Here is a 15813-nt window from a genome sequence, read left to right as displayed (position 1 = left end):
CTTGTCAGCTCTACTATACACCTGGGAATTCTTATCATTCACATAAACTTATAGGACCATCATTTGCCAATCATATATATACCATCATTTGCCAATCATATATATATATATATGTTCTTGGATACACTCCCCATTTCATAGACACACCTAATCGTTCAGCCTGTCCACCCATCTATCCACCTATATACCCATGTTAGCCTTCACTGACAGTGCACTACTGTATGTGCAAAAGGGTTCATATTTGTTGTCTGTACCTCCCATGCACCTCTCTATGTCTTTCTCATCCTCAATGCTGACATATTGGTCACTCACATTTAGTATATTGCCCTTCTCTTCACCCAAATCAATACTTATCTCTATCTATCTAACAGCCTTCCCTTCCCTCCCCTCCCACCCCTGGTAACTAAGAAAGAAAATTTCCTTCCATAGATAAACCTTTCCTTGACTTTTACAATAATGGACTAATACAATATTTGTCCTTTTGTGATTGACTTATTTCACTCAGCATAATGTCCTCTAAGTTCATCCATGTTATGCAGTGTTTTGCAGATTCTACATTATTCTTTAGCATTGCATAGTATTCCATTGTGTATATGTACCATAGTTTGGTTATCCATTCCTCAGTTGATGGACACCTTGGTTCTTTCCATCTTTTAGCTATTGTAAATAGTGCTGTGATTAACATGGGTACAACTTTCCTGGTTTTAAACCACACTGTATCCCCTTGTTCTGTTCAAATCACTGCCTCTTGGTCTATGTACAGGTTCTGCATGAACACATTTAAATGTTCTGGAATTCACATTCTTCACAATGTTATCCTTAATTTATTATGATCCACACAGTCAAGTGCCTTTGTAAAGTCAATAAAACATAGGAGTTCAACATCTTTCTGGTGTTCTGTGCTTTCAGCCAAGATGCATCTGATATCAGCAATGATATCTCTTATTCTGTGTCCTTTTTTGAATGTAGCTTGAATTTCTGGAAATTCCCTGTGCATGTACTGCTGCAACCATTTATATATAGTATATGTCGTTGTTATCAGGTGCTTTCATTTTCGACTCACAGTGACCACATGTATTAATAAAATGAAGCATTGACCGTTCTTGTGTCATTCTCACAGTTGTTGCTAGGTTTGAGCCTGTTGTTGCAGCCACTGTTCTGTCTGTCATGTTGAGGGTTTTCCTCTTTTTCACTCATCCTCTATTTTATTAGGATGATGTCCTTCTTAGGGATTGGTCTTTCCTGATAACATAGGTCAAATGTGAGACAAAGTCTCACCATCCTTGCTTCTAAGATATATGTATATAAGTGTGTGTATACACACATGTCTCTAAAAGTATATATATTTTTCAGTATATGCCTATACACACATGTATGTGTGCCTCTATATAAAGATATATACTTTCATATATAGTGTGTATATATAAAAATATATACTTACTTATATAAAATCATTAGGATACCTATATAGAACAATGTAAGTATAAATAAGTAGCAGTATAGTAAAGTGAAAACTACATTTAAAGGAACACTTTATATGAGATAGTTTATATATGAATCTTTAAAATAGGGATTTATTCATATTTTGTGTATATGCACATATAAGGATATGTAACATCTGCTAGTTTTCTTACTCTATTTGTATCTTGAGAAGTTAAAATTAATACAATTCTTTGTTAACTCATTTGAGTACTGTAGGAAGATTATAAATAATAGAGAATGTCTTATATACCTAAAATTGAATTTATGTAGTAATTCACATTTGTTTTTTCATTAATCTCTACTTGGAAATTTCAAGTCTTGTACTTTCATTCATTATATATATGTGTATTTGTAGTGTGTGTGTATATGTGCACATGTGGTGCTGGGTTATAAGGACATAGGTGCCTGAGTTATGTTTATGCCCTGGATCAGTTCATAAAGTAGTAGGACAATAAAATAGATTAGGTAAATTGCTTAATCACAAAACAAGATGGTGATTGCTTTTATAACAATATAGCAATATTAGCAAAGCACTAAGGAAACAGTATAATAAGTCTTGTTTGAAATATTTTCCATAAGAAAGTGATTTTAGAAAGAAACTATAGATGTACTCTGGTAGCATAGTGGCTAAGACACTTGCCTGCTAACCAGACGGCTGGCGGTTCAAACCCACCAGCCACTCCTCGGAAGGAAGGTTGGGCAATCCTACTTCCGTAGTGATACTGCCTCGGAAACCCAAGGAGGGGTCGCTATGAGTCGGGGCCGACTCGACGGCACATAACAACAACAACAACAACATAGATGTACATAAATGATTAAATTAAGGCATCTTTGATTTTTCAGAAGTGCTTTTTTTTTGATACCAATTTTCCATTTTAACCCTCATCACATAATTACTGATATTAAAAAAAAAAAAAAAAACAAAAACACTGCCATCGAGTTGATTGCAAGTCTTAGCGACCCTCGTTGGGTTTCTGAGGTGGTAAATCTTAATAAAAGTAGATCACCCCATCTTCCTCCCACAGAGGGTTTGAATCGCTGACCTTCTGGTTAGTAGCCAAATGCCTTGCTTGCTACGCCATCAGAACTCAATTACTGATATAAATACATAAATTATTAATGTTACTAACCGATAAGTTCTAATTATTTGCTTTATATCAATGTAATTTTCTGTAAAAATAATTTTTAATTGGATCTTCCTTGCACAAATGTCTGGAAATCAGCTAGAGTATTACTGAATAGTATTAATGATAGCAAAAAATATGTGATTTATTTATTTATCTATCTGTTTATTTTAGATTTGATAAATGTGTGAATGCTAAGGAAACTTTGGAGACTGATCTTTATAGACGGTTTATTCTGGTGCTGAATGAGAAGAAAGCAAAGATCAGAAGCTTACATAAATTGTTAAATGAAGTTCAAGAACTAGAGAAGAGCACTAAGCATGACAGGTATTTCACATTTCTGCCCTTAGATGATAGGTGCATAAATTTAAGTGAATTTTCAAAAAAAACTTAATGAAATTTAGGTGATAGCTTTTCGTGTAATATGAGATGATTTGATTTTCTGAGCTGGATGCTTTCTTCTGGGAAGGGATGTAGGGGTCTGGAGAACTCTCAGCATCATCCCTCCATGTCTGTCCAGCTGTCACACTGATATTCAAATCATGTAATTGGCACGAGATTTATCTAAATATTGCTTGATCCATTCTTAGAAATAGTTAAGAAATATATTAATACTTAAAAATAGCTTTACTGTTTTGCAAAACCACAGAGGTAGATTCACATTTGTAAAGCAATGGTTAACTGTGCAATCAAGGTGTTAATGTTAAATTTCTGGGAACATTAATTTTATTTGAACTTTTTCCATATCCCAAATGCTGTTTGCATCTCTTATTTTCTCTGGGACCATATGTGTATTTAACTCTCAAGAAAGTCTTATAAATGACATGTAGCTGATATGTTGTTGTTGTTGTTAAGTGCCGTCGAGTCGTTTCCAACTCATAGCGACCCCATGCACAGCAGAATGAAACACTGCCCGATCCCGCGCCAGCCCCACAATCCCTGCTATACTCGAGCCCATCATCGCAGCCACTGTTATCAATCCATCTCCCTGAAGGCCTCCCCCTCTTTCGTCGACCCTCCACCCTACCAAGCATGACATCCTTCTCCAGGGAATGGTCCCTTCTTACAACATGACCAAAATAGGTGAGACGAAGTCTGGCCATTCTTGCTTCCAAGGAGCATTCTGGCTGCACTTCCTCCAGGACAGATCTGTTAGTTCTTTTAGCAGTCCACGGTACTTTCAGCATTCTTTGCCAGCACCACAACTCAAAAGCATCAACTCTTCTTCGGTCTTCCTTATTCATTGTCCAGCTCTCACATGCATACCAGGCGATTGGAAATATCATGGCTTGTGTCAGGCACACCTTAGTCCTCAAGGAGATATCCTTGCTCCTCAGCACTTGAAACAGTTCCTTCGCAGTTGACTTTCCCAGTGCTACACGTCGTCTAATGTCCTGACTACTGCTTCCATTGGCATCGATTGTAGAACCAAGCAACGTGAATTCCTTGACAACCTCAATCTTCTCTCCATTGATTGTGATGCTGCTCATTGGTCCAGTTGTGAGGATTTTTGTTTTCTTTATGTTGAGATGTAATCGATATTGCAGACTGTATTCTTCAACCTTCATCAGTAGGTGCCTTAAGTCATCCTCACTTTCAGCAAGCAAAGTTGTATCGTCTGCATATCTCAGGTTGTTAATGATTCTTCCTCCAATTCTGATACCACGTTTTTCTTCATATAGTCCAGCTTCTCGGATTATTTGCTCAGCATATAGATTGAATAAGTGTGGAGAAAGAATACAACCCTGACGCACTCCCTTCTTGATTTTAAACCATGTAGTGTCCCCTTGTTCTGTTTGAACGACAGCCTCCTGGTCAAGGTACAGATTCCTCATGAGTACAATCAAGTGCTCAGGGATTCCCATTCTTCTCAATGTTGTCCATAATTTGTCATGATCCACACAATCAAATGCCTTTGCATAGTCAATAAAACACAAGTAAACATCTTTCTGGTATTCTTTGCCTTGAGCCAAGATCCATCTGACAACAGCTATGATATCCTTTGTTCCACGTCCTCTTCTGAATCCGGCTTGAACCTCTGGAAGTTCTCTATCAATATACTGCTGCAAACGTTTCTGAATTATCTTCAGTAATATCTTACTTGCATGTGATATTAGTGATATTGTTCTATAATTTCTACATTCTGTGGGATCACCTTTCTTTGGAATGGGCACAAATATGGATCTCTTCCAGTCAGTTGGCCAGGTAGCTGTCCTCCAAATCTCTTGGCATAACTGAGTGAGTGCCTCCAATGGGGCATCTGTTTGTTGAAATATCTCAATCGGTATGCCATCAATTCCCGGAGCCTTATGAATAGCAAAGAAACACTGTTTGGTACATTACCATGCAACTTTAGGAATAGTCCATTTAGGCTAAAAGGCTCGCAAAATAGGACTGGGAAAGAGCTGCAACATCTGAGTAAACCCAGCCTTACTCATGGAAAAGAGAAAGCTTTCGATTGTAGCTGATATAGTTGTGGACAATTATAATTTTCTCAAGGATAAGTAGATGTAGGTTAGGGTCTATTGCTCAGAATCTGACAGGATACACAGATTTGCTAATGAACATAACATTTGATATCAGATGGTCATACTTCAGATGCTGCTGACACTGATATCTGTTAATGTATCTATTAATACATGACTGTGTGTAAGTATCAGATGGTCATACTTCAGATGCTGCTGACACTGATATCTGTTAATGTATCTGTTAATACATGACTGTGTGTAAGTCCTTTACAGCCTTGTACTTCACTTTATCTTCAAAATAAGGATGATGGTTCCTATCTCTTAGGATTTAGGGGTGGAGGGATCAAATGAAATGTAGAACTGCTTTGAGATCAATAAATGCTAAACATTCCTTGACCCACAGAAGATAATTTGGTAGAGTAGTATTTTGATAGAGGAATTATATGTGTTAGGGACTGATTCAAGAATTAATTATAGTGAACATTAAACCACATTATTACATGAAAGGGAAACTCATTAACATATCATTTTTAAAGTTGTTTCTTCTAATTCTTACATATTTTAGTATATGTGTGTTTCATTAGAATCTTTTTCAAGACATAATTTTTATAATTACTTACTGATTAATTTGATACCTAGCCAGGAGAGAGCCAATAATTTATAAGGCTACCTTTCTGTGTTTCCAGGGAAACTGCAACCTGTTCTCAAGTGAGTGTTGGCAGAGATGCAATCTATGATGCAAATACTGATGAGGAAAATGAAAACCGGCCAGATCCTTCTCTGTTAGCTCCAGGTACGATAAATATGCTCATTTTCTTTGTTGAATATGTCACTTGCGTGTATTACTCTAATGACAAGAAACCATAATGAAAAATGTTCTGAACAAAGCTTCCTGCAAAAATTCTTTGATGTTAGTCTAAAACCTTAAATTCTTAATGTTAAAAATAAGTATTTATTATGAAATGCAGGAACAATAAAACAGGGAAGCATGTACAACCAAAATAAGGTATACTGTTCCTTGTTAAGCAAGGATGCATATGCAATAATATGCCTTCATGCTAAATAAATATCACCAGCTCAACCCTGGCTGCCTTTAATGTTTGAGATCTTATTTAGCCAAAGTTACAGATTGGGCAATGGAGCAGAGTGATTTAGATTGCCTTAGATTATTCTAAAATCTAATTCTTCTCTCACTAATCACAAAATAATTTGCAATAGGTTGGGATGAGATAAGGGAGAAGAGAAGAAAAAATATTAGTTCAGTTTAATGTGCCTGATTCTTAATAAATCCCTCAGATCAAATAGCAAGCAGATTTTTAAACACATGGGTTGTTATTATTTTGGAGTTTTATAGATTTGCTAGGGGTAGTGGAAGCAGGAGATCCTACCTTACCCTATACTTAGATGGTTCTAACTTAAGACCACGATCCTCAGAAATCAATGTTTGATTAATTTATTTAGCAAATATTTATTAGTGTCAGTTTTATACCATGGACTTTTTATGCAGTAGAGAGTGAAGCATGCAAATCTCTGCCTTCATGGATTCTAGTCAGGGAAAGAGACAGTAAACAAAATGAATCAACGGCTCCCATAAAATATTTTAGATAGTGGTAAATGCTAAATAGAAAAAGAATTCAGTGAAGGATGATAGAAAGTGTCAGGTTGGAGGTAGGGAGAGGTTTGTGATTTTAGCCAAGACACCAGGAAAGGCCTCAGTGAGAAGATGACAGGCAGAAAAAGCAATTATGTACAGAGTACAGAGGCCCTGGTGTGGGATCTTGCCTGTTATGCTTAAGCAACAGCAAGGTCGGAGTATGGGCAAACTGCAAGGATCTAAGAGTGGGAGGATTAGGAGATGAGATCAGAGAGATAATGGAAGCACATTGTAAGGATGATAGCTTTTTCTTTGTGTTAGATTGGAAATTGTTATAAGATTTTAAGCAGTCAATTAACATGATCTGATTTAAGTTTGAATAGGATTAGTTTGGGTTCTAAAATTCAGAAGAAGATATAACAGATTTGAAGTTTGTTTAACAATTGAGTAAAAGATGAGACAGACTTAGGCCAGAGTGATAGCAGTGGATGTGATGAGCAACAGGCAGATTCCACATATATTTAGAGGCCACAGGATTTTTTCATGAAGTGGGTGTATTAGGCATGGGAGAAAGAAAGGAGTCATCAGTAATGGCCCTTTTTCAGACTGAACTTCAGTTCAGTACAAAGCAATTGATTGGATTGAGATGGAGAATTCTGTGAGAAGAAGGTTAGGAACACAGTTTTAGAAATAATTAGTTTTGAAATTGAGTAAGGAGTTTGATATGCACGTCTAGAGTTTGGAGGAGTGGTCGTTGCTAAGATGTAAGTACAGATGGCACTTAAAGCTGGATGAGATATTAAAGGAATAAGAGAAGAGAAATGAATTGTCCAAGGACTCAACCTTAGTGCATTTGAATGTGTAGAGGTCAGGAAGATTTAAGACCAACAAAGGATATTGTGGGGGAGGAGGCAGGAGGTAGGAAGCAAGTACTGTTAACTGTGGTGTCTTGGAAAACAAGTGAAGAAACTGTTTCAAGGAAAAGTATTTCAGATTAGGCAAGCAAGAGGAAAAGTTAGGATTGATGGATTTAGCAACATAAAATTTACTGAGGACCTCAATAAAAAGCTTTCATTGAAGTGGAGGGAGAATAGGAGAAAATAGGTTCAAAGAGAATGTGAAGAGAAAATTGGAAATGAGACAGTGTAAGCAATTCATTCAATAGTAAATAAATGTGGCATCAGCTTCACAGGAGAGGGGAGTTTAGAAGAGATTTTTTCTTTTTGATGAGAAAAATAACGTCATGCTTGTATACTAATGGACATGAATACGAGAAAGAGGAAATTACTAAGACAATATAGACAGAGGTAAGAATTGCTGGAAGGAAAGTTGGGCAATCTAATTCCGTAGTGACACTGCCTTGGCAACCCGAGAGGGGTCGCTATGAGTCGGGTCTGACTCAACAGCACATAACAACAACAACAAGAAATGCTGGAATACTGGCTCTAAGTAGGTACACGAGAATGGGATCCAGTGGATAAGTGGAAGGATTATGTTAGCTGGGAGCATGGATACAACTTATTGTGACAAGGTAGAAGGCAGAATGAATGGACAAAGACATAGGAAGGTACCTAACTGAGATGATGGAAGCATACTGATATTGATTAAATTAGTTGATTGATTAAGCTGATTCTGATTGGATTTGAATTAGATCACAAAGTCACACATAGTCACACTAGTGCAAATCAGAATTGGTGGTTATGTTTATTTTACATTATTGCCCACTTAAAGTGAAATCATTCTTTAATAATCAAATTTAATCAAAAGTTTACAGAGAAAATCTGTACTCTTTCCAATTTAAACTTTCAGAATTTTTATTAAATAAAATAGCCTTTGTCTTTGTCCCATATTTGGAGCATCTCACCACCTTTTGAAGTAGATGAAAATTATTGTTGAAGAGAAAATATATGGTTAAGTATGAGTATATGTGTATGGAGTCCTTTATGTGTTCTGTCTATTTTAAGCAAAGCTTTCAGCTATAATTGCAGATTTAAAATTTGGCATAATTTCTCCTCTTCAGAACTGTTCTGTTCATTCCATACTTTTTGTGTATTCTTTATGTCATTATTTCTTTAAGTTATATCTGGTTCACTATATTTGATCCATAGGTCTCTGGTTTTAATTTTTTCTCTTTTTTTGTATTTTACTTGCTTTTTGGCAAGAAGTTTTGATGTCAAGAATTAAGAGCATTTTATTAGAAGTTTTAACTATGCTTTTCCTTCTGCTTCAGAAAGAAATATTCAGGAAACTGAAGTTTGCCAAGAAAATAATGAATCTCAGCTCTAAAATGCTTGATATTGAACCAAGAACTAGATTACATTTATCTGAGGGAAAATGTAGTATATGTTTAAAAAAAATGGATCTTTATATTTTACCAGAATCTGTACTTTATTCTTTTACTATGACATAATATATTCCTAGTCTATATCAATATTATCTTGTTTTTGTGTGCAGTTTTATCTTTTTATTGTTTTATATATTATATTATGTGTTTGGAGCACAGCACTGAAAATTTCTTCCTGAACTCATTCTGCTATTCTGACAAGTTGTTTATTCTTAGAGTACAAGTAAATATGTGAATTTATTCTGAATATTGCAAGAAAAAGAGAGATCAATGTGGTTCAGTATATTTACTCTATTTTTCAAAAAGCCATATCTTTAAATGTCTGAATGTGTAACTCCATAGTGAGTCTTATTATGTAAATAGATTTTGATCATTAATTATTAAAATCTCTCAATTTTATTAGGAGGTATTCATCATAATTTTCATAGTATTCAGTCAAGGAAAAGTCCATTTACTTACTTTATATGTATATTTAGAAATGTGGAAAGGATATTACAGAAAGGTGAAAGGTAACAATTTTATGATAAGCAATCTATTCTAGTATTTCTTTGTCTGAAGTTTTAAAATATTTCCCTGATCATTAGGATTATTGAGAAAATAATACATGATAAGTAGCCTAAGCTAATAAATTAATAAACTATATCATGTAATGTCTATAACAGAATAGAACAAGAGAGTACTGCATGGTTTAAAATTTGGAAGGGTGTGCATTAAGGTTTCTTGTTTTACCGTACTTATTCTAACTGTGTGTTGAGCCAGTAATCTGAGAGGCCAGACTGTAGGAAGAAGAATGCAACATCAGTATTGGAGGAACACTCATTAACAACCTGGGATATGCAGATGACATAACCTTACTTGCTGAAAGTGAAGAAGATGAAGGACTTACTGATGAAGATCAAAGACTACAGTCTTTAGTATGGATTATACCTCAATATAAAGAAAATAAAATCCTCACAACTGGACCAATAAGCAACATCATGATGAATGGAGAAAAGATTGAAGTTGTCAAGATTTCATTTTACTTAGATCCACAATCAATGCCCATGGAATCAGCATTCAGAAAAGCAGATGCCATATTGCACTGGGCAAATCTGCCGCAAAGGAACTGTTTAAAATGTTAAGGAACAAAGGTAGCAATTTGACAGCTAAGATGTTCCTAACCTAAGCCATTTTCAGTTGCCTCATATGCATATGAAAGCTGGAAAATGAGTAAGGAAGACCTAAAAAGACTTTATGCCTTTGAATTGTGGTGTTGGTTTTGGTGAAAAATACTGAAAATACCATGGACTATCGAAGAACTAACAAATCTGTCCTGGAAGAAGTGCAACTGGAATTCTCCTTAGAAGCAAGAAAGTCCAGACTTCCTCTCACCTATTTTGGTCATGTTGTTAGAAAGGACCATTCTCTGTGAAATATCATGCTTGGTAAAATAGAGGGTCAGCAAAAAAGTGGAAGACCCTCAGTGACGTGGATTGATACAGTAGCTGCAACATTGGTCTCAAAAATAGCAAGTATTGTGAGGATGGTGCAGGACCGGGCAGTGTTTGTTCCATTGTACATAGGATCACTATGAGTTGAAGCTGACTAGATGGCATCTAACAACAATATGTCATGAGCATATACTGTATAGCATGAAAAACGTAAAGAATATTCACTAATAGTTTTATTATTACGGGAGCTCTGGTAGCACAGTGCCAAAGGCATTTGACTGCTAACCAGAAGGCTGGTGGTTCAAACCCACGTGCCACTCCTTGGAAGGAAGATGGGGCAATCTACTTCCATAGTGATACTGCCTTGGAAACCCAAGGAGCGGTCGCTATGAGTCGGGTCCAACTCGATGGCACATAATAACAACAACAATAGTTTTATTGACTAAAAGAGATCTCCAGAATATCCTGAAACTTTAAGATCACATTTTTCTCCAGTGAATACCACCCTACAACTGAATTTTATATATTTTTTTTTTTGTAGGAAGATTACTTTCCCCAGAATTTCCACATGGATAACAATGGTTGTTGTTGTTATGTGCCGTGGAGTTGGACCCGGCTCCTAGCGACCCCTCCTTGGGTTTCCGAGGCAGCAGTTGTTGTTGTTGTTATGTGCCGTCGAGTTGGCCCCAACTCATAGCGACCCCTCCTTGGGTTTCTGAGGCAGTATCACTACGGAAGTAGGATTGCCCAACCTTCCTTCCGAGGAGTGCCTGGTGGGTTTGAACCGCCAGCCTTCTGGTTAGCAGTCAAGTGCTTTAGCCACTATGCTACCAGAGTTCCGAGGCAGTATCACTACGGAATTAGATTGCCCAACCTTCCTTCTGAAGAGTGGCTGGGGTGTTTGAACCGCCAGCCTTCTGGTTAGCAGTCAAGTGCCGTAGGCACTGTTACTGGAGCTCCGGATAACAATGACATTACAGCCTTATTTCTCAAACTGTTATTCTATATGCTAAGAGCCTGGAGTTTATAGGGATTTTGTTTGTTTCAGATTAACTTTATAATAGATGAGAATTACAGTGGTCTGTTTATATTTGAACATTTGGATTATTGTTTTACCTCCATCTAACTGGTATTAACTATTTGTGGCTTTAAAGATTTTCTTCTTAGTCCAGACAACCCCTTGCTCTCAAAGTTTTTGTTTTTGTTTTGTACTTCAGTGGAACCCTTTTGAGTTATGATATTATGAAACAATTTGCCAGACAGGAAATACTGTTTCTTTGGATCCAAATAAAGATAACACCTGGTATCCATGTCAGTGAATGAACTCCAAGTTAAACAAGATCTGCTGGATACTGTTGCTTACAATAGAACCTTACCAAAATATATAAAAATACAAGCTGCCCTAGTATCCCATCTAATTTTCCAACATTTTAGCGTTTTAATCAGGCAGCCTTTTGTTTGCCTGAACAATAGTTTATATACTCTAAAAACCAATTTATACTTAGGCAGGGTTTTTTTTTATGGTTTTATATATGTTGTTTCAGAAGAATTTTGTTACTGTAATAACAGTGGTAATGTATGCCATATCAATTTTTAAATGTACATGAGTATTCTAAGAATTTTACTCATAATTATGAAACATTCCTAGTATTAATATAAATAAAAAGTTGTGTGAATATTAAGTAAAAAAATTGGATTTATTTAATAGAAATAGAATCTCTCTTGTGATGGGTTTTAAAACCTATGCTTTACTTTGGACGTATCTTGGATGAAGTATAGCGGGAATGCTCCTTGGAAGCAAGGATGACGAGACTTTGTCCCTTGTACTGTGGCCCTGGTGTCAGGAGAGAACAGTCCCTGGAAAAGGACATAATGTAAATGTAAAGTAGAGTGTCAGTGAAAAAGAAGAAGACCCTCCACGAGATGAATTGACACAATAGCTGCAACAGTGAGCGCATGGATTGCAAAAATTGTGAGGATGGTGCAAAACAGGGCAGTCTTTCATTGTGTTGTACATAGGCACCTAACAACATTAACAACTATTGTAATAAATAATATTATTGAATTATTATTTCTATTAATAGAAATTGACAATATTTCTTACAAGTGCAGTAAAACAGCCTTATCTACAATATAAAAATGAGAAAAATATTTTTTCTAGAATTTTTGATCTTTCTTAGATTCATATAAAATGTAACAGGCACTACAAACAAATGAAATAAACTTTCTTACCATTGCATTATTATTAGGCTGAAATATACCACATTTGTTTAATTAGTATTCCTTTTTAACCGAGGAAAAATTCATGTATAACACTATCAGGAATTTAGGCTTTTACTTGGTTGGTGGACTTCCGGAAAGGAAGTATGATTATAAAATAACTTTTTTGAAATAAATTAATAGCTGTGTCAAAAGTTGTTGTATACTGACACACACACACACACACACAAAAACTCATTGAGTCAATTCTGACTCATGATGACCCCCACTGGGTTTCCAAGGAGGTAAATCTTTATGGAAATAGATTGCCCCATCTTCCTTCCAAGGAGCAGCTGGTGGGTTTGAACCTCTAGCCTTCTGATTAGCAGTCAAATGCCTTAGGCACTATGCCAACAGAGCTCCTTATACTGATATGTTGTTGTTGTTGTTGTGTGCCGTCGAGTCAAACCCGACTCATAGCGACCCCTCCTTGGGTTTCCAAGGCAGTATCACTACGGAAGTAGGATTGCCCAACCTTCCTTCCGAGGAGTGGCTGGTGGGTTTGAACCGCCAGCCGTTATACTGATATAGTAGCTTTTAAAAGTAAAATAGAATCCAAATTTTCAAAGTATCAAAAAGAGCTTGTTGCTTTGAACAATAAATGTCTACTCACAGAGGGGATTTCAACATGTACTATCAAAGACATTCCTCAGAAATTCAGCTTTAGAATCACAGACTATGTCCTTAGTCTTCTCTAGCTTGTTTATCAGAGATATATTTATTTATAGTATGAAATAAAAAAAAAACCTGATTTATGAAAATCTGTCATCAAACTGGAAGAGCAGTACTAGTATATTTCCTGGCAATAGTTGGCTCTTATATGTGAGAAGTGTTAGGGAATGGCATATATATAGCTTAGATATCTGTATTTCTTATAATACTAGACCATATGTAGTTCAATCTCAGATTCTAGCTGAGGGAAGAGGCCTAGAAAAGTTAAGTACATTAGTCTTCGTCATACAATAACGTAACCATATTTTCACGTCTTATTTTGAGATATTGTAAAAAGCCCTAGAAGTTTCCTAACAGTAAGGAAATTTCCTTTGATGTACTATAAACCAAAACCAAATGCACTGCCATCGAGTTGGATCCGACTTATAGTGAACCCTCCTTAGGTTTCTGAGGCAGTTTCACTATGGAAGTAGATTGCTGGTTCTTCCTTCTGAGGAGTGGCTGGTGGGTTTGAACCGCCAGCCCTCTTAGAATAATAAGGATACATTTTCTCTCATAGTATAAGAATTATCCTTTTTGTATATAGTCTCTAAAGATAGCCAGCCATTATTATCAAATTAAAGAAACAATATCTAATGAGGTATAGCTTGTGGAAAAAATTCCACAATGCACATTTTTGTATAGGGACCATCCCTCTAAGTATCAATTGTCTCAATTTTAACTTTTTTCTTATTGTTATTAGGTACCATTGAGTCAGCTTCAACTCGTAGGGACCCTATGTAAAACAGAACGAAACGCTACCTGGTCCTGTGCCAGCCTTACAGTACTTGCTATACTGAAGCTCATCATTGCAGCCAGTGTATCAATCCATCTCGCTGAGGGTCTTCCCCTTTTTCACTGACCCTCCAACTTTACCAAGCATAGTATCCTTCTCTAGGGAATGGTCCCTACTGATAACATGATCAAAGTAGGTGAGACAAAAGTCTGGCCATTCTCATTTCCAAGGAGCATTCCAGGTGCCCTTCTTCCAGGACTGACCTGTTAGTTCTGGCAGTCCATGGTGCTTTCAGTATTCTTTACCAGCAACACAACTCAGAAACACCAACTCTTCTTCAATCTTCCTATTCATTGTCCAGCTTTCACATGCATATGAGGCGACTGAAAAAACCATGGCTTGGGTTAGGCACAGCTTAGTCTTCAAAGAGATATCTTTGCCCTTCATCATTTTAAAGAGGTCTTTTACTGCAAATTTACCCAGTGTGATATGTTGTCTAATTTCTTGATTGCTGCTTCCATTGGTGTTGATTGTGGAACCAAGCAGTATGGAATCTTTGACAACTTCAATTTTTTCTCCATTTATCATGATGCTGCTAATTGGCCCACTTGTGAGGATTTTTGTTTTCTTTATGTTGATGTGTAATCCATATTGCAGACTGTAGTCTTCAATCTTCATCAGTAAGTGCTTCAAATCATCCTCACTTTCAGCAAGCAAAGTTGTGTCCTCTCCATATCACAGATTGTTAATGAGTCTTCTTCCAGTCCTGATATCATGTTCCTCTTCATATAGACCAGCTTCTCAGATTATTTACTCAGCATATAGATTGAATAAGTATGGTGATAGGATACAACCCTGACACACTCCCTTCCTGATTTTAAACCATGCAATATGACCTTGTTCCGTTTGAATGACAGCCTCCTGGTCCATATGTAAGTTCTTCATGAGCATGATTAAGTGTTCTGGTATTCCCATTGTTATCCATAATTTGTTATGATCCACACAATCAAATGCTTTTGCATAGTCAATAAAATGCAAGTAACGTCTTTCTGGTATTCTTTACTTTTGGCCTAAATCCATTTGACATCAGCAGTGATATCTATCCCTTGTACTATGTCCTCTTCTGAATCCAGCTTGCATTTCTGGAAGTTCCCTATCTATATACTGCTGCAACCATTTTTGAATTGTCTTCAGCAAGGTTTTACTTGTGTGTGATATTAATGATATTGTTTGATAATTTCCATATCTCTAGGATCACCTTTCTTTGGAATGGGTACAAATATGGATCTCTTCCAGTCAGTTGGCCAGGTAGCTGTCTTCTAAATGTCTTGGCATAGATGCATTTGCATGATTCTGTGAGGCTGGAGGCTGTGACTTGCAGGGTCACCCATAATGGGGAAGTTTCAGTGGAGCTTCCAGACTAACACAGGCTTAGAAGAAGGAAGGGGCCATCCACTTCTCAAAGAATTGGCCATTGAAAACCTTATGAATAGCAGTGAAACACTGTCTGATATATTACTGGAAAACTTTATGAATAGCCCTGAAACATTGTCTGATATAGTGCCAGAAGATGATCCCCTCAGGTCTGAAGGCACTCAAAATATGACTGAGGAAAAGCTCCCTCCTCAAAGTAGAGTTGACCTTAATGATGTGGATGGAGTAAAA

The 15813-nt window shown here is 36.5% G+C and overlaps 1 protein-coding gene across 1 annotated transcript in view; it reads left to right on the top strand.

Annotated features, from left to right (window-relative positions):
* Positions 1-15813, top strand: part of XRCC4 (X-ray repair cross complementing 4) — a 397398-nt gene that overhangs the window by 134079 nt on the left and 247506 nt on the right. Inside the window, exons 4-5 of the mRNA XM_007950549.2 lie at positions 2781-2933; positions 5761-5867. Coding sequence (XP_007948740.1) covers positions 2781-2933; positions 5761-5867 — 260 coding nt within the window. The remainder of the gene's footprint in view (positions 1-2780; positions 2934-5760; positions 5868-15813) is intronic.

The sequence above is a fragment of the Orycteropus afer genome, unplaced genomic scaffold, assembly GCF_000298275.1.
Source record: "Orycteropus afer afer isolate SDZICR_OR568_19922 unplaced genomic scaffold, OryAfe1.0 scaffold00276, whole genome shotgun sequence".
Lineage (NCBI taxonomy): Eukaryota > Metazoa > Chordata > Mammalia > Tubulidentata > Orycteropodidae > Orycteropus > Orycteropus afer.
Note: the sequence above shows the minus strand (reverse complement) of the source record. Positions and strands in the feature narration are given on the sequence as shown.